Below are 27,173 nucleotides of genomic sequence, written 5' to 3'. Positions count from 1 at the left end.
ACTACTGTTCAGTTCAATGCTGTTTACATGGGAATATGTGAACGTTAATAGGCCTACTACTGTATATTTCAGGCTCCTCTGTGGTTGTGGGCGTGTATTGACGTTTGGTTTAGAGAGATTTGAACGCCTCCTGGTTTAACACATTGTAATAGTTCTATTACATACTGTACTGTACCTGACCAGGAGGCTAAGTAGCCTATTATACCGTGTTAGAAATAGCACCAAATCGGACACCGAATAGGTAGGTGAGAATAAAAAAAATACGCCGTATTTTGATACACTTGAACCGTACTTTTTTGTTTTCTTGGTTTCTGTAGGCGCTTCGTTCCCCCCTGTCCTCCACTTTTGACAGAACGGCCCGAGCGCACTTATTAATGATGCGTAACTGACGCGCGGTCTTCAACGGACATTCTTCCTGATGTCACTTCTCAACATGCCGACCACCTGTTTTATGGCCGTGATCTTGTGGCTCACAACTGGTTCAACTCGTTGTCAAACACCAATTCCCAATGTTCACGGAGGTGAGTACAGTACAGTTGGACAAACGGCCTCTCTCTCTCTACATACAAAATGTATAGCAATTTTAAAATGTATCGCAATTCCTAATGGATACGGTAACGTTACGGAGGCTACAATCTAATTAGTCATAGCAATGCAAATGATGTTGCCTAGCAAACAAGTACATTTGTAAGAAGTCTATTATCAGCACCCAGTGTGGTTTTGGTAGGCAAATTTATTCATTTGGGAGTGGAGATGGTTAATTACTTAATTCAACATTTAACCAGATGGGAAGGTTTGAGGCATGGTCGAGAAATGCCCATTAAACAACACCTTTAAAATGACTGAAGACAGGCGTGTCATTTCACTGCTGTTTTCACTAAGTACCTGGAATAATCCAGAGTGAGTATAGACTGGGGTTACAGTGTTATCCTAGTTTTGCCTGCTTTCATGGATAGATAGGCCTAGGCTATAGGTCTTAGATTGTAATACAGAGAATGTGGAGGATTAAGATGCCCCACTCTTTGTGGTGTGTGTGTGTGTGTGTGTTAACACACAAATGCAACAAGGAGCAGTTTACCGGACACATATTGAGCCTATGTCACGGACTAAATAGCAAACGCAAAGGAGAGTTTAGCCCCAAAATTGTCTACCTAAATTAGCATCGCGTGACTGGTGAGTAGGGGTTTATTTATTACGCTGATTCTGTTGCAAAATATTTCTTAAACTTATTTATTACACTGATTCTGTTGCAAAACATTTCTTAAACGGAATGAAATGGGGAGGGACCTAACTGAATTTGTCCAATAGAAACCATTTTTTGTTGTTTGGACTAATTATTGCACCCCAGCTGTGGGTAGCAGCCGACAGACCACAAGAGTGTTTCTCAGTAGAGGAAGTGACACAATTACTGATGCTTAGAAATGGTTCCGTAAAAGTCCCTGTAAGTCGGTCTCATCCTTCGCACATTCACTCAAAGGTCAAAGGCAAATAAATGGGGCGGAGGAGGGGAGTCTATATATTACGGAGGCCTGGTCCAAAGTAGTGCACTGTAGGAAATAGCCATTTGGGGCACATCCCTAATGTTATGTCCTGTTCTCCTCAGGGTTAGGTGCAGTTCTGGGGGTGTCCAACGCCAGCGTCCTCCTGCAAGACCCCAGCTCTGAGACACTCTACCTGGGAGCCAGAGGCTCCATCCTGGCCTTGCACACCTCCAACCTCACCTGGAAACACCCATCAGTGAGAGAGAAAGGGAGGAAGAGACAGAGATGGGGAGGGACAAGGACATAAGAGGACAGAGGGAGGGACAGCGAGATAAGAGGGGAGAGGGAGGGACAGGGAGATAAGAGGGCGGAGGGAGGGACAGGGAGATAAGAGGGGGGAGGGACAGGGGGATGAGGGGGAGGGAGGGACAGGGGGATGAGGGGGAGGGAAGGAGGGACAGAGAGATAAGAAGGGGGAGGAACAGGGAGATGGGAGGGAAGGAGGGACAGAGATAAGAGGGTAGAGGGAGGGACAGGGAGATAAGAGGGGGATGTACAGAGAGATGGGAGGGGGAGACTTCTTCACTTGACTGTCTGTGTGTGCACGGTTATCTGTGCATATTTCCACTCTTGATCTTAGCTAACTGGCAGTGAAACGAGTGTGTATTTATTTCGGTGTTTTCATGATGGGAGTATTCATGAACACAAAGCCATAGAAAAACCTTACCTGGGACAAACACACTATGCCAGACATTGATTAAACCTAGTCCTGGACAACTTTCTCAATAGAGATTCTCCACTGACAGCACTGGGCTTAACCTGATGTTTAACTGTGTGATGTAACTGTATGCGTTTGTGTGTTGCCTCTTTGACTTCCGTCTCTGTCTCTGCAGATTAAGTGGGAGGCAACAGAAGAGGAGAGGAAGTCCTGTATGCATAAAGGCAAGAGAGAGGTGAGCAACGTGGGGTGCTCTGGATCTGTGTTTGAAGTGGCAAGAAAACTGTGTGTGTGTGTGTGTGTGTGTGTGTGTGTGTGTGTGTCTGTGTGCTGCTCTGTAGTGTATGTATGTGGTTAAAGGTGTCGGTGAGAGGCCATGCTTCACACCCATCACCTTTGCCTTTTGTCATACTCATCTATGTCATGATGTATGATACCGTTACCATAACGACTGCTTTACTGACTCTTCAGCTTCCTGTCAACAACACATCACATCCCGTATGTTTGGCTTTCAGATGACTTTTCACTTTGTATCTGGTCATCTTCAAAGACTGATAAACAGAAGCATGACTTACCTTAAATAGTCAGGGAGTTAGAGTTCTTCACTACCGTTTATTCATTGGGAGTAATATGAAAACCAACCTTGGCCTGTACACATTGTGTTCCTGGCACCTGAGTTGAGAAACCCTGCATTGTACTTCTGATTATAACCATATTTTATTGATCTGTTTAGAGCCAGGTTCTCCTGATCTAGGATCATGCTATCTACCCCAAATCCTAACCTTAGCCATTATGGTGAGGAATGTAAACTGACCTGAGATCTGTGTCTAGAGGCAACTTTATCCTGCTCTGTTATGGCCCTGTGGTAAGAAGGAGTTGTCAAACGCGCTTCAGCCGAGCTTAAACCAAAAGGCAATCAGGGACTTGAAAATCCCCAAAACATTCCTTATCCCAGGGCACTTGAACTGTTTCCGCATATCAAATCAAATCAAATGTATTTATATAGCCCTTCTTCCATCAGCTGATATCTCAATGTGCTGTACAGAAACCCAGCCTAAAACCCCAAACAGCAAGCAATGCAGGTGTAGAAGCACGGTGGCTAGGAAAACTCCCTAGAAAGGCCAAAACCAAGGATGAAACCTAGAGAGGCTATCAGGGGTGGCCAGTCCTCTTCTGGCTGTCCCGGGTGGAGATTATAACAGAACATTGACAAGATGTTCAAATGTTCATAAATGACCAGCATGGCCAAATAATAATAATCACAGTAGTTGTCGAGGGTGCAGCAAGTCAGCACATCAGGAGTAAATGTCAGTTGGCTTGTCATAGCCGATCATTAAGAGCATCTCTACCACTCCTGCTGTCTCTAGAGAGTTGAAAACAGCAGGTTTGGGACAGGTAGCACATCCAGTGAACAGGTCAGGGTTCCATAGCCGCAGTCAGAACAGTTGAAACTGGAGCAGCAGCACGGCCAGGTGGACTGGGGACAGCAAGGAGTCATCATGCCAGGTAGTCCTGAGGCATGGTCCTAGGGCTCAGGTCCTCTGAGTGAGAGAATGAAAGAGAGAATTAGAGAGAACATACTTAAATTCACACAGGACACCGGATAAGACAGGAGAAGTACTCCAGATATAACAGACTGACCCTAGCCCCCCGACACATAAACTACTGCAGCATAAATACTGGAGGCTGAGACAGGAGGGGTCAGGAGACACTGTGGCCCCATCCGATGATACCCCCGGAAGGGCCAAACAGGCAGGATATAACCCCACCCACTTTGCCAAAGCACAGCTCCCACACCACTAGAGGGATATCTTCAACCACCAACTTACCATCCTGAGACAAGGCCGAGTATAGCCCACAAAGATCTCCGCCACGGCACAACCCAAGGGGGGGGCGCCAACCCAGACAGGGAGATCACGTCAGTGACTCAACCCACTCAAGTGATGCACCCCTCCTAGGGACGGCATGGAAGAGCACCAGTAAGTCAGTGACTCAGGCTCTGTAATAGGGTTTGAGGCAGATAATCCAAGTGGAGAGAGGGGAACCGACCAGCCAGAGACAGCAAGGGTGGTTCTTTGCTCCATAGATCGTAAAGAATTAGCGATACAAAGAGGCTTACATTTCCCCATCTGGTAATCATAAATGGCACCCTAGTCCCCTATTCAGTGCACCACTTTTGACCAGGGCTTATAGGGGAGAATAGGATGCTGTTTGAGACATGTTTCTTTGTCTCCCTCTACAGGTTGACTGTTATAACTACATCTGTCTGCTGGAGGTTCTTAAGGATGGAAGTATCTACGTCTGTGGCTCCTACGCCTACAATCCCAAGTGTGCTTTCATAGTCAGTCACATTCTCTCTCCTCTGTCTCTTCTCATACTCTAAACCTATATTATCATTATTATTATTATACTCTACACCTATATTATCATTATTATTATTATACTTTACACCTATATTATCATTATTATTATTATACTCTACACCTATATTATCATTATTATTATTATTATACTCTACACCTATATTATCATTATTATTATTATACTCTACACCTATATTATTATTATTATTATACTCTACACCTATATTATCATTATTATTATTATACTCTACACCTATATTACCATTAATATTATGATACTCTACACCTATATTATTATTATTATTGTTATTATTACATTCTATACCTATATTATTATTATTATACTCTACACCTATATTATTATTATTTGTATTATTATATTCTACACCTATTATTATTTTTATTATACTCTACACATATAATGTTATTATTATTATACTCTACACATATAATATTATTATTATACTCTACACCTATATTATTATTATTATGCTCTACACCTATAATATTATTATTATACTCTACACCTATAATATTATTATTATACTCTACACCTATAATATTATTATTATTATACTCTACTCCTATATTATTATTATTCTCTATTCCTATATTATCATTATTATTATTATACTCTACACCTATATTATTATTATTATACTCTACACCATATAATATTATTATTATACTCTACACCTATAATATTATTATTATACTCTACACCTATAATAATATATATTATTATTATACTCTACACCTATATTAATATTATTATACTCTACACCTATAATATTATTATTATTATACTCTACACCTATATATTATTATTATACTCTACACATATAATATTATTATTATACTCTACACCTATAATATTATTATTATACTCTACACATATAGTATTATTATTATACTCTACACCTATAATAATAATATTATAATTATTATACTCTACACCTATATTAATATTATTATACTCTGCACCTATAATATTATTATTATACTCTACACCTATATTAGTATTATACTCTACACATATAATATTATTATTATTATTATTATACTCTACACCTATATTACCATTATTATTATGATACTCTACACCTATATTATTATTATTATACTCTGCACCTATAATATTATTATTATACTCTACACCTATATTATTATTATTATTATACTCTACACCTATATTATTATTATTATTATACTCTACACCTATATTACCATTATTATTATGATACTCTACACCTATATTATTATTATTATTATACTCTACACCTATATTATTATTATTATTATTATACTCTACACCTATATTATATTATTATACTGATACTCACCTATATTACCATTATTATTATTATACTCTACACCTATATATATTATTATACTCTACACCTATATTATCATTATTATTATTATACTCTACACCTATATTACCATTATTATTATTATACTCTACACCTATATATTATTATTATGATACTCTACACCTATATTACCATTATTATTATGATACTCTACACCTATATTATTATTATGATACTCTACACCTATATTACCATTATTATTATGATACTCTACACCTATATTATTATTATTATTATACTCTACACCTATATTATTATTATTATTTATACTCTACACCTATAATATTATTATTATACTCTACACCTATATATTATTATATACTCTACACATATAGTATTATTATTATACTCTACACCTATATTATTATTATTATTATTATTATTATTATACTCTACACCTATATTATTATTATTATTATTATACTCTACACCTATATTATTATTATTATTATACTCTACACCTATATTATATTATTATTATTATACTCTACACCTATATTATTATTATTATTATTATTATTATACTCTACACCTATATTATTATTATTATACTCTGCACCTATATTATTATTATTATTATTATACTCTACACCTATTATTATTATTATTATACTCTACACCTATATTATTATTATTATTATATTCTACTCCTATATTATTATTATACTCTACACCTATATTATCATTATTATTATTATACTCTACACCTATATTATTATTATTATACTCTACACCTATATTATTATTATTATTTTTATACTCTACACCTATATTATTATTATTATTATACTCTACACCTATATTATTATTATTATTATTATACTCTACACCTATATTACCATTATTATTATGATACTCTACACCTATATTATCATTATTATTATTATACTCTACACCTATATTACCATTATTATTATGATACTCTACACCTATATTATTATTATTATTATACTCTACACCTATATTATTATTATTATTATGATACTCTACATCTATATTATTATTATTATTATACTCTACACCTATATTATCATTATTATTATTATACTCTACACCTCTATATTATTATTATTATTATACTCTACACCTATAATATTATTATTATTATTATACTCTACACCTATATTATCATTATTATTATTATACTCTACACCTATATTACCATTATTATTATTATACTCTACACCTATAATATTATTATTATTATTATACTCTACACCTATATTACCATTATTATTATGATACTCTACACCTATATTATTATTATTATTATACTCTACACCTATATTATCATTATTATTATTATACTCTACACTATATTATATTATTATTATTATTATTATTATACTCTACACCTATATTATTATTATTATTATTATTATTATACTCTACACCTATATATTATTATTATTATTATTATTATTATACTCTACATCTATATTATTATTATTATTATTATTATTATTATACTCTACACCTATATATTATTATTTGTATTATTATACTCTACACCTATATTATATTATTATACTCTACACTATAATGTTATTATTATTATGTCTATTATTTATTATACTCTACACATATAATATTATTATTATTATACTCTACACATATAATATTATTATTATTATACTCTACACCTATATTATTATTATTATACTCTACACATATAATATTATTATTATTATTATACTCTACACATATAATGTTATTATTATTATACTCTACACATATAATATTATTATTATACTCTACACCTATATTATTATTATACTCTACACATATATTATTATTATTATACTCTACACCTATAATATTATTATTATTATACTCTACACCTATAATATTATTATTATACTCTGCACCTATATTAGTATTATACTCTAAACCTATATTATTATTTTACTCTACACCTATACTATTATTATTATTATGATACACCTGCTAGATGCTCTTTAACTGTTGTGGTGAAACACATGTTATTCATTCAGTTCATGTATTTAGTTGACAGGCTGACACACATGATGTTCACGTCACAGGAAGTATTGGGGAGACCATGGTAATGGCTGGAGTGGAATCAGTGGAACCATATCAAATACATCAAACATATAGTGTCCTTGTGTTTGATGCCGTTATTGTCTCCGTTCCAGACATTACTACTCCCCCCTAGCAGCCTCCACTAGTTCACATACACTTAAATATAGGCTGTGTGTGTGTTCAGGACTCAGTGACATTTGTCCTAGGGAAGGAAGGTGGTGACAAAGTGAAGATGGAGAATGGGAAGGGGAAATGTCCTTATGATCCCAGACAACCTCACACTGCTGTTACTGCAGGTTAGACACACACACTGCTGTTACTGTAGGTTAGACACACACTTGTTACTGTAGGTTAGACACACACTGCTGTTACTGTAGGTTAGACACACACTTGTTACTGCAGGTTAGACACACACTGTTGTTACTGTAGGTTAGACACACACACTGTTGTTACTGTAGGTTAGACACACATATTACTGTAGGTTAGACACACACTGTTGTTTAGACACACACACTGTTGTTACTGTAGGTTAGACACACAGGAAGTGGGTTAGACACACACTGCTGTTACTGTAGGTTAGACAGGCTCTGTAATACTGTAGGGACACACTGCTGTTACTGTAGGTTAGTGGCTGTTACCTGTATATTAGATACATCACACAGGTTATAGTGTTACTTAGGTTAGACACACACTGCTGTTACTGTAGGTTAGACACACACTGCTGTTACTGTAGGTTAGACACACACCTGTTACTGTAGGTTAGACACACACACTTGTTACTGTAGGTTAGACACACACTGCTGTTACCACTCACTGTTGTTACTGTAGGTTAGACACACACACTAGTTCACATACTGTTGTTACTGTAGGTTAACACACAGTTGCTGTAGGTTAGTGTGTTACTGTAGGTTAGACAGACACATTTGTTACTGTAGGTTAGAAGCTGTTACTGTAGGTTGACACAAGTGTAGGTTAGATGCTGTTACTGTAGGTTAGGGACACACTGTTGTTACCTTAGGTTGACACAGGCCTGTTAGACAGACACACACACTGCTGTTACTGTAGGTTAGACACACACTGTTACTGTAGGTTAGACACACTGCTGTTACTGTAGGTTAGACACACACTTGTTACTGTAGGTTAGACACACTGCTGTTACTGTAGGTTAGACACACACTGTTACTGTTAGACACACACTGCTGTTACTGTAGGTTAGACACACACACTGTAGGTTAGACACACACTGTTGTTACTGTAGGTTAGACACACACTGTTACTGTAGGTTAGACACACACTGTTGTTACTGTAGGTTGACACACACACTGTTGTTACTGTAGGTTAGACACACACTTGTTACTGTAGGTTAGACACACACTGTTACTGTGTTACTGTTACTAGGTTAGACACACACTGCTGTTACTGTAGGTTAGACACACACACTGCTGTTACTGTAGGTTAGACACACACACTGCTGTTACTGTTAGGTTACTGTAGGTTAGACACACACTGCTGTTACTGTAGGTTAGACACACACTGCTGTTACTGTAGGTTAGACACACACTGCTGTTACTGTAGGTTAGACACACACTGCTGTTACTGTAGGTTAGACACACACTGCTGTTACTGTAGGTTAGACATACACTGCTGTTACTGTAGGTTAGACACACACTGCTGTTACTGTAGGTTAGACACACACTGCTGTTACTGTAGGTTAGACACACACTGTTGTTACTGTAGGTTAGACACACACTGCTGTTACTGTAGGTTAGACACACACTTGTTACTGTAGGTTAGACACACACTGTTGTTACTGTAGGTTAGACACACACTTGTTACTGTAGGTTAGACACACACTGTTGTTACTGTAGGTTAGACACACACTGCTGTTACTGTAGGTTAGACAGACACACTGTTGTTACTGTAGGTTAGACACACACTGCTGTTACTGTAGGTTAGACACACACTGTTGTTACTGTAGGTTAGACACACACTGCTGTTACTGTAGGTTAGACACACACTGCTGTTACTGTAGGTTAGACACACTGCTGTTACTGTAGGTTACACACACTGCTGTTACTGTAGGTTAGACACACACTGCTGTTACTGTAGGTTAGACACACTGCTGTTACTGTAGGTTAGACACACACTGCTGTTACTGTAGGTTAGACACACTGCTGTTACTGTAGGTTAGACACACACTGTTGTTACTGTAGGTTAGACACACACTGCTGTTACTGTAGGTTAGACACACACACTGTTGTTACTGTAGGTTAGACACACACTGTTGTTACTGTAGGTTAGACACACACTGCTGTTACTGTAGGTTAGACACACACACTGCTGTTACTGTAGGATAGACACACTGCTGTTACTGTAGGTTAGACACACACACTGCTGTTACTGTAGGTTAGACACACACTGCTGTTACTCTAGGTTAGACACACACTGCTGTTACTCTAGGTTAGACACTCACACTCACAAACACGCTCACACTCTATCACATCCTGTCTATATGTGTACTGTAGATGGATTGCTGTACACCGCCTCCTTCTAACTTCCTGGGCACGATGTTTGACATCACCAGGGCAACAGGTCAAGAGGTGCACGTGCATCAGTCCATCAACTGGCTCAGTGGTGAGACCCATCTGTCAATCACACACACTCCCAATGCATGTTGGGAAAGATGATAAAATACTTCTACTGTCCAAACTTCTGTAACACCAAACAACAACAGAATGTGTCCAATGAACAATGAAGAGTTTAACTCAGGATGTGGTTTAGCAGTGTGGTGTTACTTACCTAATGAGTTCTCTTTGATGATGGTCTATGTCTTTAACCATCCACTTGTTTTATGCCAGTAAAGTCATACAGTATAAAATAAACATCACCACAGCTCTGATGGAAACTGGATGTTTTGGTACAGTTTTATAAATGCCAACAGAGAACTTGTCCTTTGGACATGGTGGGATCTTTTTGTGGCGGTAGAATGAAGGATGTGAGAAGTGGAGATGGAAACATCTTTATATGCTAGTATTGATGTAACAACCATCATATGGAAGTAAACTTGGAGTCATGCGATGACATGTTGTGTGGTCCTCCCACTACGACTCAGGAAATCATCAGGAAATCATACAGTTTATTGTGGCTACAGATGACATGTTACAGAGACATGTTGTGTTGTACGACTCAGGTTGTCCTCCCACTACGACTCAGGAAATCATACAGTTTATTAGGCTACAGATGACATGTTGTGTTGTCCTCCCACTACGACTCAGGAAATCATACAGTTTATTAGGCTACAGATGACATGTTGTGTTGTCCTCCCACTACGACTCAGGAAATCATACAGTTTATTAGGCTACAGATGACATGTTGTGTTGTCCTCCCACTACGACTCAGGAAATCATACAGTTTATTAGGCTACAGATGACATGTTGTGTGTCCTCCCACTACGACTCAGGAAATCATACAGTTTATTAGGCTACAGATGACATGTTGTGTGGTCCTCCCACTACGACTCAGGAAATCATACAGTTTATTAGGCTACAGATGACATGTTGTGTTGTCCTCCCACTACGACTCAGGAAATCATACAGTTTATTAGGCTACAGATGACATGTTGTGTTGTCCTCCCACTACTACTCAGGAAACTCAGTTTATTAGGAAATCATACAGTTTATTAGGCTACAGATGACATGTTGTGTTGTCCTCCCACTACGACTCAGGAAATCATACAGTTTATTAGGCTACAGATGACATGTTGTGTGGTCCTCCCACTACGACTCAGGAAATCATACAGTTTATTAGGCTACCGATGACATGTTGTGTTGTCCTCCCACTACGACTCAGGAAATCATGCAGTTTTTTAGGCTACAGATGAAATAACTGAAAGTACAAGGTGATTTTGACGCTTTTTTCCAATAAATATCGAGGGTCTTATTCTGGTGACGTGATGATCGATGCTTGACTGCAGTTTGACAAATACAAATATTCTTGCTCTTATCCATAGTAATCTCATCATGTAGACTAGCCTTCCCACACTGTATCTGTGAGCTGTTGGATAGAGCGCTCATGCCAAGACCAGAATATGCACATTTGCTATTTAACCTAACCTGAGATATAACTATCGGTACAGTTGAAAATGGAAACACATTGAACTTTACATTTTTATTCGGTACATGAAAACTTAAGCGAAAAATAATGTTTTGTGTGTCTACGTCATCACACATTGATTTTTATCCGCAAAAAGACAGTTTAGTGGAAACACCACTGATGAGAAAATGTGCAAGTTTGTCTGTGGCTACAAGGAAAATGTGAACCGTCGGGGCTGTTGAGGACTGGAGCTGGGAAGCACTACATATAATATGTCATTAATATGTCATTCTCTGATGAGTCCAGATCCAGAGTTTGTGAGTTCGGCCCTGGTCAGGGAGAGTCCTGGAGATGATGATAAAATCTACTTCTTCTTCATGGAGAACGCCTTAGAGTACACCAAGGTCAGGGTCACACGGGTGGCCAGAGTCTGCAAGGTGAGATGCATCTCTCTCTCTGTCTGTCTGTCTGTCTCTCTTTCCTCTCTTTCTCTCTCTCTCCCTCTATTTTGCTCATGTGTGCTTTGACTCGTGCTCTCTCTCTCTCTATCCTTCTCATCCCCCTCTCTCCCATCCCTTTCCCTATCTGCCAGGGAGATGTGGGGGGCTCTAAGACCCTGCAGAAGCGCTGGACCAGTTTCCTGAAGGCTCAGCTGGTGTGTCAGGACCGGGACAGTGGCCAGCACTACACCGTCCTGACCCACGCCTACCCCCTGGAACACCACCTGGGAGACCCCAGCAGCACACACTTCTACACCCTCTTCACCTCCCAGGGGTAAGGGGGGGGAGAGGGGAAGAGAGAGGGAGGGAGGGGGGGTAGAGATGGGGAGAGAGGGAGGTAGAGGAGGAGTAGAGATGGGAAATGGGGTGGAGAGTGAATGAGAGAGAGGACAGATTGCGAGGGAAAGAGAGAGGAGAATCACTAAAATATGAATATTATGTTACAGTGACTCATACAGACTGCATTACTGCAATGAACATGTTAATGTGTGTGTGTGTGTTTAGGAAAGGAGAGCGCGTGTCAGCAGTGTGTGTGTACAGCCTGGCTGACATCACCAAGGTGTTTGCGACGGGAGGCTTCAGAGATATGAAGAGGAACTGTGTGAACAGTGGGAACTCTGAGTCTGTACCCGACCCCCGACCTGGACAGGTATTCACCAGACTCACCTGGGTTGTATTTATTAGGGCATGCAATGGAAAACATTTTAAAAACGTTTTGCAATGGATAGCGAAAGTTAGTGCTTCTTTCGAAAATGAGTGTTTCTTTGTTATTGGACGGATCCAGGTAGTCATTTTCCATTTAAGGGTTATTATCATACAGTGTCCTAGTATGTCCATCATCGTCATAACACGCTGAAGTGTTCTCTGTTCCCCCTCAGTGTATCAACGATGTCCTGAGAGCCCAGGGTTACAACTCCTCCTTCAACATGCCCGACCGCGTGCTGCAGTTTGCCAAGGAACATCCTCTGATGACGAACACTGTGGACGCAGCGCCCCTTCTGGTGAGGAGGGGAACAACATACACCAGGATCACAGCCACCAACATCTCCAACAGTGATGCTGCCCTACTACATCTGGGAACAGGTGAGAGAGAGAAACATCAAGACATCAATAGACCAGGCAGTTAATTAACCATGCTGAACATATCAGAAAATATTCTCATTTTGTGGTTGATTATGTTCTGTGGTGTGAATTGATGTGTGTTTTCACACAGATCAGGGGGAGTTACACAGTGTGTCTATCGTTGGTCGTACTGCTACTCTGCTGCAGGAGATCCCTCTGACAATCTCAGTAGAGCCCGTCAACAACATCCTCATACACCAGGTATCAGACACACACACACACACACACACACACACGCACATATATACAGACACACTCAGACAGACACACGGACATCTTTAACCTTCTGCTCCCTCCCAGGGCCATGTGGTGGTGGGCTCCCCCTCCTCTCTGTCCCGTGTGCCAGTAGAGGGGTGCAGGTTGTACTCCAGCTGTCAGGTGTGTGCCCGGGCAGCAGGACTAGGTTGTGTGTGGGACCTCAACATGAGAGCCTGTGTTGCGGAGTGAGTCTACATAGCATTCTCTTTGTGGGGTTTTGAGTCTCTTTCTCTCTCTCTCTCCCTCTCTCTCTGTCTCTCTGTCTCTCTCTCTGTCTCTCTCTCTGTCTCTCTCTCTGTCTCTCTCTCTCTCTCTCTCTCTCTCTCTCCCTCTCTCTCCCTCTCTCTGTCTCTCTCCCTCTCTGTCTCTCTCTCTGTCTCTCTCTCTGTCTCTCTCTCTGTCTCTCTCTCACTCCCTCTCTCTCTCCCTCTCTGTCTCTCTCTCTCTCCCTCTCTGTCTCTGTCTCTCTCCCTCTCTCTATCTCTCTCTCCCCTCTATCTCTCTCCCTCTCTCTCCCTCTCTCTCTCTCTCTGTCTCTCTCTGTCTCTCTCTCTCTCTCCTCTCTCTCCTCTCTCTCTCTCTCTCTCTCTCTCTCTCTGTCTCTCTCTCTGTCTCTCTCCCTCTCTGTCTCTCCTCTCTCTCTCTGTCTCTCTCTCTCTCTCTCTGTCTCTCTCTCTCTCTGTCTCTCTCTCTCTCTCTCTCTCTGTCTCTCTGTCTCTCTCTCTCTCTGTCTCTCTCTCTCTCTGTCTCTCTCTCTCTCTCTCTCTGTCTCTCTGTCTCTCTCTCTGTCTCCCTCTCTCTCTCTCTCTCCCTCTCTCTCTCTCTCTCTGTCTCTCTCTCTGTCTCTCTCTCTGTCTCTCTGTCTCTGTCTCTCTGTCTCTCTCTCTCTCTCTCTCTCTCTCTCTGTCTCCTCTCTCTCCCTCTCTCTCCCTCCTGCTGTCCAGAACATTGCTTTATCTTCCTTCCTTTCAAACTAGTTGTTTCACTGTCACCCTCACATCTCCCCGTCTCTCGTTGTTCTTCCTCTGTTCTCAGCTCTCCAGTGCAGAGGGAGTCAGAGGACCCCTTGAAGGTGTGTGGCACTGGAGAGGGTGAGTATGAACACTATTCCACTATTAAACAGGTTGATTGTAATTGTAGTGCTAGAGGCGCACTATAGACCCTTGTTTGATTCCAGGCTGTATCACAACCGGGCTGTGATTGGGAGTCCCATAGGGCGGCGCACATTTGACCCAGCATCGTCTGGTTTAGGGTCTGGCCGGGGTAGGCCGTTATTGTCAATAAGAATTTGTTCTTAACTGACTTGTATAGTTAAATAAACGTTTTAAAATATATGTATAATAATTATATAATATAATTATATTAGTTATATTCCACTATTACCTATGCATAAGGTTCTTATATCACATCTAGTCCACTATTAAACATGTTTAAGGCCCTTATATAACATCTATTCCACTATTAAACATGCATAATGTTCTTATATCACATCTATTCCACTATTAAACATGCATACAGCCCTCATACCACATCTATTCCACTATTAAACATGCATACAGCCCACATACCACATCTATTCCACTATTAAACATGCATACAGCCCTCATACCACATCTTTTCCACTATTAAACATGCATACAGCCCTCATACCACATCTATTCCACTATTAAACATGCTTACAGCCCTCATACCACATCTATTCCACTATTAAACACATCCACCAAATCTACAACATTTCCAAACAGAATTAGGACGATCTCTCGCTCTTCCTCTCATCTAGTAACTCCCTCCTTCCTCTTGCCCATCTCCCATACTTCCTATCTCTCCCTTTATCTTTCTTTTACTCTCCATCCTTCCTTCACACTCCTCCTCTCCCTCCAACTCCTCTTTCTCTCTCTGCTTCTGCCTCTCTTTGTCATCTCTCCCACCCCCTTCCCCTCTCAGGTCGTTGTTCCCCTGTGGTGAAGGAGCTGCGTGTGAAGAAGGGCCTGGTGGTCCTCCTCCCCTGTGACCACCCCCACCTCTCCCCTCTCCCCTGCGTCTGGGAGCACCCCCAGGGCCGCCACACCCTGCAGCACCACTCCCACCTGGAGGTCACCGTCTCCGGATCCAGCCTGGGCCTCTACTCCTGCCACTGCCTAGTCCAGGGTGATTATTCCCGGGGTAGTGAACCCTGCCTCACAGCCTCCTACCAGCTCACCATGGAGGACCTCAGTGTCGAAGGCAGGGTGGACCCGGGGCTGTCGAGATCACCAGTATGGTTGTACATCTCCTGTGTCCTGCTGGGGGGGCTGGTTGGAGCTTTAGGAGCCACTGTGTTCCTGAAGAGGCTGTGCTGGAGAGCAGCCCAGCACACCCCATTAGAGGACAGAAATGGGAGAGGAGCCAATCAAGGACAGCAGGGGCGGGACCCCACCTGCTATGAGAATCAGCTGGTGATGGGTGACACGTCGGTCGGCCAATCGGGAGAGGGCGTTTTGTGAAGAGATGTCCAGAATTGACTTAATTGAAGGGAGTGTTTTGCCAGTTATCACTTAGAGACTACTGTCTCTGAGGCTTTCTTTCTTTCTGTGTCTCTCTCTGTCTCTTTCTCTGTGTCTCTCTGTCTGTCTCTATGTCTCTTTCTCTGTGTCTCTTTCTCTGTGTCTCTGTGTCGCTCTCTCTGAGGCTTTCATTCATTCTGTGTCTCTATCTGTCTCTCTCTCTCTCTGTCTCTTTCTCTGTGTCTCTTTCTCTGTGTCTCTTTCTCTGTGTCTCTCTCTGTGTCTCTCTGTCTCTGTGTCTCTCTGTCTCTGTGTCGCTCTCTCTGTCTCTGTCTCTCTCTGTGTCGCTCTCTCTGTGTCTCTGTCTCTCTCTGTGTCTCTGTCTCTCTCTGTGTCTCTGTGTCGCCCTCTCTGTCTCTCTCTGTGTTTCTGTCCCTCTCTGTGTCTCTCTGCTTCTCTGTAACCAGGTTTCCATCCAACCTTTTTACGTGAGTAAAACATGTCACGACAGGCCTGATGGAAACAGCACATTTTTGGGTAAACTTTCAATATGTTGACAAAACAAAGTCCGCTTGACAAGGTGGGATCGGTTAGTGTTGGTGAAGTGAATTATGTGAGAAACGGCGGTGGAAACACCACCTTTATAGGCAGATATTGATATGATAACCATCCTATCCATGCAGTGACATGTCGTGTGGTCCTCACACTACTACTCAGGCAAGCATGCAGTTTATTAGCCTACAGATGAAATAAGTAATGATGAACTTCACAGGGAGGTGATGAGCTTGATGCTCCTTTCCAGTAAATATCCAGGGTCCTATTTTGGTGACATGATGATCGATACTTGGCTGCCGTTTGACAAATAAAACAAATCTTACTCTTATCAATAATATTGTCATGTAGACAAGACTACCCCACTGTATCTGCCAGCTGCTGGCTACAGCGTACATACAAGGACCAGAGTGGGCACATTTGCTATTTATCGCAACATAATTGAAAATGCGATGGAAGCCCGTCATCACTCACTGTCATCACCCACTGTCATCACCCACTGTCAGCACCCACTGTCATCACCCACTGTCATCACCCACTGTCATCACCCACAGTTTCGCCAAGTCAGTTTGGGGCAAACACGGCACTGGTGGGAAAATGTGCATATTTTCCTTATGGATATTTTCCAAAATTCACATGAAAATCTGTCGCCAGTTGGATTGAAACCAAGCTAGTGACATCACAGGGTAGGATTAAAAGTGAAAAAGATAGTGATTTCCAAACCTGCAACCAGTTTCTAGCCAGCGGGAGGGTATATACCTGCTCCCCACGTCACCACAAATCTCAGTGTTTGATGAAAATCACTGTTTTTAAAATGTTTTTGCTTTTAATGTCATTGGCTAGAACGTTATATATTTGCGGCGTTTTCATATGTTTCGACACTGGCATTGTGCTGGAGATAATTAACATGAGGATGACAACATGTTTAGACTCTGGCATTGTGCTGGAGATAATGAACATGAGGATGACAACATGTTTAGACTCTGGCATTGTGCTGGAGGTAATGAACATGAGGATGACAACATGTTTAGACTCTGGCATTGTGCTGGAGATAATGAACATGAGGATGACAACATGTTTAGACTCTGGCATTGTGCTGGAGATAATGAACATGAGGATGACAACATGTTTAGGCTCTGGCATTGTGCTGGAGATAATGAACATGAGGATGACAACATGTTTAGGCTCTGGCATTGTGCTGGAGATAATGAACATGAGGATGACAACATGTTTAGACTCTGGCATTGTGCTGGAGATAATGAACATGAGGATGACAACATGTTTAGACTCTGGCATTGTGCTGGAGATAATGAACATGAGGATGACAACATGTTTAGACACTGGCATTGTGCTAGAGATAATGAACATGAGGATGACAACATGTTTAGACACTGGCATTGTGCTAGAGATAATGAACATGAGGATGACAACATGTTTAGACTCTGGCATTGTGCTGGAGATAATGAACATGAGGATGACAACATGTTTAGACACTGGCATTGTGCTGGAGATAATGAACATGAGGATGACAACATGTTTAGACTGGCATTGTGCTGGAGATAATGAACATGAGGATGACAACATGTTTAGACTCTGGCATTGTGCTGGAGATAATGAACATGAGGATGACAACATGTTTAGACTGGCATTGTGCTGGAGATAATGAGGATGACAACATGTTTAGACTCTGGCATTGTGCTGGAGATAATGAACATGAGGATGACAACATGTTTAGACTCTGGCATTGTGCTGGAGATAATGAACATGAGGATGACAACATGTTTAGACTCTGGCATTGTGCTGGAGATAATGAACATGAGGATGACAACATGTTTAGACTCTGGCATTGTGCTGGAGATAATGAACATGAGGATGACAACATGTTTAGACTCTGGCATTGTGCTGGAGATAATGAACATGAGGATGACAACATGTTTAGACTCTGGCATTGTGCTGGAGATAATGAACATGAGGATGACAACATGTTTAGACTGGCATTGTGCTGGAGATAATGAACATGAGGATGACAACATGTTTAGACTCTGGCATTGTGCTGGAGATAATGAACATGAGGATGACAACATGTTTAGACTCTGGCATTGTGCTGGAGATAATGAATGATGACTAGTGGTGGGATTTCCCTTTAACTTGTCCTTTGTACATTTGACTTGCTTTTTTTACATGATGTTGAATCTTTTTGGGGGGAAATGTATTTTTGTAATATTTGAGAATGTTTTGTAGTTGTTGTTATCCATTGTTTGATATTTCTGAACAAAATGTATTTCAGTAAATATTCCCCCAGTACCAATTGGTAGTTTTCCCATATAATTTTATTGAACCATTTAACTTTGTTAGTTCAGTGTGTCATATAATATGATATCTTAACTATAATCAGAGGACCATGTGCTATTATAATTCAGAAGAGAGAGGCAGGCACATGTTCTACTTAACTATGTAATATTATAATTCAGAATAGAGAGGCGGGCACATGTTCTACTTAACTATGTAATATTATAATTCAGAAGAGGGGGGCGGGCACATGTTCTACTTAACTATGTAATATTATAATTCAGAAGAGGGGGGCTGGCACATGTTCTACTTAACTATGTAATATAATTCAGAAGAGGGGGGCGAGCACATGTTCTACTTAACTATGTAATATTATAATTCAGAAGAGGGGGTCTGGCACATGTTCTACTTAACTATGTAATATTATAATTCAGAAGAGGGGGCTGGCACATGTTCTACTTAACTATGTAATATTATAATTCAGAAGAGGGGGGTTGGCACATGTTCTACTTAACTATGTAATATTATAATTCAGAAGAGGGGGTCTGGCACATGTTCTACTTAACTATGTAATATTATAATTCAGAAGAGGGGGGCGAGCACATGTTCTACTTAACTATGTAATATTATAATTCAGAAAGAGGGGGCTGGCACATGTTCTACTTAACTATGTATATATAATTCAGAAGAGGGGGGCTGGCACATGTTCTACTTAACTATGTAATATTATAATTCAGAAGAGGGGGGCTGGCACATGTTCTACTTAACTATGTAATATTATAATTCAGAAGAGGGGGGTTGGCACATGTTCTACTTAACTATGTAATATTATAATTCAGAAGAGGGGGCGGGCACATGTTCTACTTAACTATGTAATATTATAATTCGGAAGAGGGGGGCGGGCACATGTTCTACTTAACTATGTAATATTATAATTCAGAAGAGGGGGGTTGGCACATGTTCTACTTAACTATGTAATATTATAATTCAGAAGAGGGGGAGGGCACATGTTCTACTTAACTATGTAATATAATTCAGAAGAGGGGGCGGGCACATGTTCTACTTAACTATGTAATATTATAATTCAGAAGAGGGGGGCTGGCACATGTTCTACTTAACTATGTAATATTATAATTCAGAAGAGGGGGCGTTGGCACATGTTCTACTTAACTATGTAATATTATAATTCGGAAGAGGGGGGAGGGCACATGTTCTACTTAACTATGTAATATAATTCAGAAGAGGGGGGCTGGCACATGTTCTACTTAACTATGTAATATTATAATTCAGAAGAGGGGGGCGGGCACATGTTCTGCTTAACTATGTAATATTATAATTTGAAGATTTAGGTCAGTCAAAAGGGTAGTACACCAGAAGTTCAAAAAAGACGTGAGACTTTTACTAAATCAGGGATGGGCAACATTGATGAGGGTGGGGACCACAAAAAATCTGAACTCAAGATGACGGGCTGCAGTTGCCCCCCTCCCCCACACCTATTGCAAGCAAAACATTTAGTGGCCCCACTCTTGACAGCAGAAATGTTTTTTATTTTTCACTGTTAATTTTGTGCATTTCTACACATTTTGCCATAGGATGTAGAGAACATTTAGCAGTTTTCTAACTAACTAATGCAATTCTACTCCTTTTGCCAGGGGCGGAGGGGAAAATAAGCTGTTTTCCAGCTCATTTTCTGTAATTCTACACATTTTGCCATGGGGTGGAGAGAAGGAATTGCCCGTGGGTTGCCGTTGCCCATCCCTGTACTAAATATTTCCACGTTTCCAGCTTCTTTGCAACACTTCATGACACAACACCACCAGACCACTTTTTTTCCCATCATTGTTTATGTTACAGACAATTTTGACTTCACAGCTTGGCCATAGTGGGAACCGACCATTGGTTGATGCAATGCAACGTCTACAAGGAAGTTGGCCTGGACCTTGACCTTGACCGAGTGTTAGAGGAATTAAATTCCTATATGTTTAATACCCAATTAAATTAATACACTCAGCCCATTTCTAAGGATTTGTAAGAAACTTATTTGCATAAAATGGGAGGAGACCAGTCTCAAAGTCAAGCAATAGCGTTTATTCTCGAGAGTACTGAACATGATACAGTTTACCACAGGTTATAAACTGAAAATGACGTCATTAGTTTTCGAACTGTCCCGTCTCTTCTTCACCCTGGTACAAAGGCCGTCTAGTTCTCAAGCCTTCCTACATCGTCTCTCACCAATTTAGATCATTTATGACCGAGCCAAGGTCTTCCTGTGTAGATAAGCATTCTAGCCAGCCTGACGATAAATTCATTCATTTCTACCAAGGAACAGACAGTCATTGTTCTAATTCTTGATTATAATTACACACATTATATTCAGTACTAGGATTAAAAGAAAATTCATACATCTATACAGTAACATAATAGTATTCTGATTAGTCAGTCCTGATTGAAATGTATACATAATTAGTCATTATTGATAAAAAATCCCTTAACACCAAGACATTCACATGTCACTAATGTCAGGTGTTACATGATGTGACAGGGTTGGTCTATTTTTTGGTCTTTTTCGACAATATTGCAATTCAATTGACTTTGGGTTGTTTTTGTGCTTTCTAGTTCGTAGACAATCTCACATTCACTCTTCTCATCTTTGTCCTTATCTTCCAATTCTTTATTCTTGGTAACCTCAAGAATTTTGAAAACCTCATATGGGGGAATCAACACCTCTTCTTCATCATTCAATTGAGATAAACCTGCCAGGGAAGCACCAAAACAGGTAGTGATCTTAAAACATGTCTTCCAATTTGCAAACATTTTTGCCACATGCTCGTCAGTAGATGATGAAGCAAATTGTCCAAATCGCATGGTGTGACCTATTTCTCCTTGGAAAGCTCGAGTGCTTCCACGAAAGGTTTTTCCACACTTTCCCCCCTGGGCTTTATTAAGAATACGTAAGGCATCAGACAACAGGAAATGCAAGGAGTGATACTTGTAATCGGTCTTGTAGCGCTTCCCTAGGGTACGAGTGGCCTCATTGAATGACTCGAAAATGTTCTTTCCTGTATTCACATACACATGAATTGCCCTTAAATGGTCATTAGACAGTTCATTGTTAGAGCGATAGTTGTTGTCATACACCTTCATAGCATCTTCCCAAGCGCCTTTGAATTTGCTGTCAATATTTTTCTCATTTGGTAGGAAGTTGTTTGTCACCTCACAGAGCATATTCTCCCTGCAGCCCTCATAGGAGTCATCGATAGAGTCAGGGGCCATGTCAAGGTGTATTGGGTCGAGATTACGACGATTCAGTCGGGGATGAATCTTCAGGAAAGGGAAGAGACAATGGTAACACTTTAATTACAGTGGTGAAATGTATTATTCATAAAGAGTCATGAAGCCTTTATACAGTGGGGCAAAAAAGTATTTAGTCAGCCACCAATTGTGCAAGTTCTCCCACTTAAAAAGATGAGAGAGGCCTGTAATTTTCATCATAGGTACACTTCAACTATGACAGACAAAATTTGGGGGAAAAATCCAGAAAATCACATTGTAGGATTTTTAATGAATTTATTTGCAAATTATGGTGAAAAATAAGTATTTGGTCAATAACAAAAGTTTATCTCAATACTTTGTTATGTACCCTTTGTTGGCAATGACAGAGGTCAAACCTTTTCTGTCTTCACAAGGTTTTCACACACTGTTGCTGGTATTTTGGCCCATTCCTCCATGCAGATCTCCTCTAGAGCAGTGATGTTTTGGGGCTGTTGCTGGGCAACACGGACTTTCAACTCCCTCCAAAGATTTTCTATGGGGTTGAGATCTGGAGACTGGCTAGGCCACTCCAGGACCTTGAAATGCTTCTTACGAAGCCACTCCTTCGTTGTCCGGGCGGTGTGTTTGGGATCATTGTCATGCTGAAAGACCCAGCCACGTTTCATCTTCAATGCCCTTGCTGATGGAAGGAGGTTTTCACTCAAAATCTCACGATACATGGCCCCATTCATGGCCCCTTTATGTGCATGACATAAAGAGTCATGCAGCCTTTATATGCATGACATAAAGAGTCATGAAGCCTTTATATGCATGACATAAACAGTCATGAAGCCTTTATATGCATGACATTGTCATAAAGCCCTATTATCGTAAACTCTTTATAAGCTTACATAGTTTTATGTAGTCTTATACAGTAATGACATAAGCATTATAGCACCCACTCCACATGGGTTATAAGAAAGCTACATTGTCTCTGCCAAATGTCTCTGTTGCACATGTATGTTATGAAGCCTTTATGTGTAAACATACTTATACATGTATTGGGAACAATCAGAGAAGACACATTAGTGTTTACAAGCACTCGTAACTGATTCATTCATTATTTTCCACCACGATTGGTAAAGTGGCACTCTTTGGTTGTTATAACACATTCATAGGAATTCAAACTTATTCAGGAATACTTTCTCATGACTTACTGAAAAATGATTCAGTTGTGTTGTGTCATTTTGGCCTCTTTTAAGACTACAGTCTGTAGGTGCTACAAAGCAATAATTGGTTTAATTTGAAGCTGTAATAGCGTGCTCTGTAGAGTGAGTAGTATTTCCATAACAGTTTTCTTATATTAATTAATGAACCACAGAGGTATCCCCGCTCTAAGGGTGGTAACACATTGAGATCGGATTCATTTGATTAAATGCAATTACATGTTTTAGGGCTGCAACCATAGAAATACAATGTATTTATGCTACTAAAAAAGCTATTGTCAACTTCATGTCTATGGTTATTTTGTTCACTGTCAGCCTATTTGTGCAACTATTATTGAATTTGCATAGAAAAGTAATGTGGTTGCAAATGCAACTGGGGCCATGTAAATCATTTTTACGCTACTGATTCCACCAGTGGAACCTTGTATGACCACACATGTCTATTATGCGACCGAGCACAGTAAAAGGAAGTCATCTCACGCCCTACCTCAAAGAAGACCTTTCACCATAGAAATATAATTACTATTGTGATGCATGATTTCCACGGTAAATTGGAACGTTCAGTTAATGAGCATTATGGGTAATGTAGTAATTCTACATTTTTCAAGTTGGTTACCCATGGCAACCGTAGCATCCCCCCCCAAACAAAAAGGAGAGAAAGAACTGACACATGGTATTTAAAGTGGCCAGTGGCAAGTAACATGAAATGTACTTCTATGCTGAATAGTGAAAAATACCCAAAAAGCCTTTGTGCTAAAAAAAAAAGATCTTATAATTCAATGTAACAGATTTCAGAGATTCTTACCATCTTTGATTCCACACCCAGAGTCCAATCATGGAAGACACACAGCAAAGCAATGGATAGGATGTTTTCTCTCCCCATGACTTCAACAGGTCCTGTAGTAAAACAACATGCAAAGGGAACAGTGATCGTATAGTGGTCAGCAATAGTCACTTATAGTAAAGTTTAAGAATATAAATGATAAATTATTATTATTATAGAAGTTCCCTCCAGGAAAAATGTAATTATTCTAAGTCAGAGTCTAATAAATGTTACAACTTACGTTACGACTCTTGTGCTCCTGTTGGGTGTAGCTTCACTAGGTATTCTTGACTTTGATGTCTCTTGGTGTGTCTCTATCTGTTGTTGCTCTTGGTGTGTCTACTTCAGTCGGGGCTGTATTTTATCCTGTCTGACCATTTACGTAGAACCCACGTGAACTTTAAATTTGACTATCATACACCACAGACTCTCGTGTCAGCCTCCCATTGGCTGTTTTTAATAGTTCCTTTATATACTTTGGTCTAATTCTTCTGTCCTTTTTTGGACTTTGGCTTTTACTTCTGCCTGGACAGTAACATTAACACAAGGCTCATAGTTCTGCCTGGACAGTAACATTAACACAAGGCTTATAGTTCTGCCTGGACAGGAACATTAACACAAGGCTCATAGTTCTGCCTGGACAGGAACATTAACACAAGGCTTATAGTTCTGCCTGGACAGGAACATTAACACAAGGCTTATAGTTCTGCCTGGACAGGAACATTAACACAAGGCTTATAGTTCTGGCTGGACAGGAACATTACCACAAGGCTTATAGTTCTGCCTGGACAGGAACATTAACACAAGACGTATAGTTCTGCCTGGACAGTAACATTAACACAAGGCTTATAGTTCTGCCTGGACAGTAACATTAACACAAGGCTTATAGTTCTGCCTGGACAGTAACATTAACACAAGGTTTATAGTTCTGCCTGGACAGGAACATTACCACAAGGTTTATAGTTCTGCCTGGACAGGAACATTACCACAAGGCTTATAGTTCTGCCTGGACAGTAACATTAACACAAGGCTTATAGTTCTGCCTGGACAGGAACATTAACACAAGGCTTATAGTTCTGCCTGGACAGGAACATTAACACGGCTTATAGTTCTGCCTGGACAGGAACATTAACACAAGGCGTATAGTTCTGCCTGGACAGTAACATTAACACAAGGCTTATAGTTCTGCCTGGACAGTAACATTAACACAAGGATTATAGTTCTGCCTGGACAGGAACATTAACACAAGGCTTATAGTTCTGCCTGGACAGGAACATTACTGGACAGGAACAAGGCTTATAGTTCTGCCTGGACAGGAACATTAACACGGCTTATAGTTCTGCCTGGACAGTAACATTACCACAAGGCTTATAGTTCTGCCTGGACAGGAACATTAACACAAGGCTTATAGTTCTGCCTGGACAGGAACATTAACACAAGGCTTATAGTTCTGCCTGGACAGGAACATTAACACAAGGCTTATAGTTCTGCCTGGACAGGAACATTAACACAAGGCTTATAGTTCTGCCTGGACAGGAACATTAACACAAGGCTTATAGTTCTGCCTGGACAGGAACATTAACACAAGGCTTATAGTTCTGCCTGGACAGGAACATTAACACAAGGCTTATAGTTCTGCCTGGACAGGAACATTAACACAAGGCTTATAGTTCTGCCTGGACAGTAACATTAACACAAGGCTTATAGTTCTGCCTGGACAGGAACATTAACACAAGGCTTATAGTTCTGCCTGGACAGGAACATTAACACAAGGCTTATAGTTCTGCCTGGACAGGAACATTAACACAAGGCGTATAGTTCTGCCTGGACAGGAACATTAACACAAGGCTTATAGTTCTGCCTGGACAGGAACATTAACACAAGGCTTATAGTTCTGCCTGGACAGGAACATTAACACAAGGCTTATAGTTCTGCCTGGACAGGAACATTAACACAAGGCTTATAGTTCTGCCTGGACAGGAACATTAACACAAGGCTTATAGTTCTGCCTGGACAGGAACATTAACACAAGGCTTATAGTTCTGCCTGGACAGGAACATTAACACAAGGCTTATAGTTCTGCCTGGACAGGAACATTAACACAAGGCTTATAGTTCTGCCTGGACAGGAACATTAACACAAGGCTTATAGTTCTGCCTGGACAGGAACATTAACACAAGGCTTATAGTTCTGCCTGGACAGGAACATTAACACAAGGCTTATAGTTCTGCCTGGACAGGAACATTAACACAAGGCTTATAGTTCTGCCTGGACAGGAACATTAACACAAGGCTTATAGTTCTGCCTGGACAGGAACATTAACACAAGGCTTATAGTTCTGCCTGGACAGTAACATTAACACAAGGCTTATAGTTCTGCCTGGACAGGAACATTAACATTATAGTTCTGCCTGGACACAAGGCTTATAGTTCTGCCTGGACAGGAACATTAACACAAGGCTTATAGTTCTGCCTGGACAGTAACATTAACACAAGGCTTATAGTTCTGCCTGGACAGGAACATTAACACAAGGCTTATAGTTCTGCCTGGACAGGAACATTAACACAAGGCTTATAGTTCTGCCTGGACAGGAACATTAAC

The 27,173-nt window shown here is 40.2% G+C and overlaps 1 protein-coding gene and 1 pseudogene across 1 annotated transcript; one reads left to right on the top strand and one right to left on the bottom strand.

The window, feature by feature from the left end:
* The first annotated feature begins 98 nt into the window (after nucleotides 1–98).
* On the top strand, nucleotides 99–18,085 carry LOC135539243 (semaphorin-4F-like; annotated as a pseudogene).
* Nucleotides 18,086–21,338: 3,253 nt separating this feature from the next.
* Nucleotides 21,339–24,900, bottom strand: LOC135539237 (erythroblast NAD(P)(+)--arginine ADP-ribosyltransferase-like). Its single transcript, XM_064965060.1, has 3 exons — nucleotides 24,814–24,900; nucleotides 24,555–24,646; nucleotides 21,339–22,592 (listed from the first exon to the last, which is right to left on the bottom strand). Exons 2-3 carry the CDS (start codon nucleotides 24,630–24,632, stop codon nucleotides 21,798–21,800), a joined length of 873 nt encoding a protein of 290 aa, XP_064821132.1. The 5' UTR covers nucleotides 24,633–24,646; nucleotides 24,814–24,900; the 3' UTR covers nucleotides 21,339–21,797.
* Between the last annotated feature and the right edge of the window lie 2,273 nt (nucleotides 24,901–27,173).

Source organism: Oncorhynchus masou, unplaced genomic scaffold (assembly GCF_036934945.1).
Source record: "Oncorhynchus masou masou isolate Uvic2021 unplaced genomic scaffold, UVic_Omas_1.1 unplaced_scaffold_1053, whole genome shotgun sequence".
Taxonomy (NCBI): Eukaryota; Metazoa; Chordata; class Actinopteri; order Salmoniformes; family Salmonidae; genus Oncorhynchus; species Oncorhynchus masou.
The sequence above is the reverse complement of the archived record's forward strand: the minus strand, read 5'-3'. Positions and strand labels throughout refer to the sequence as shown.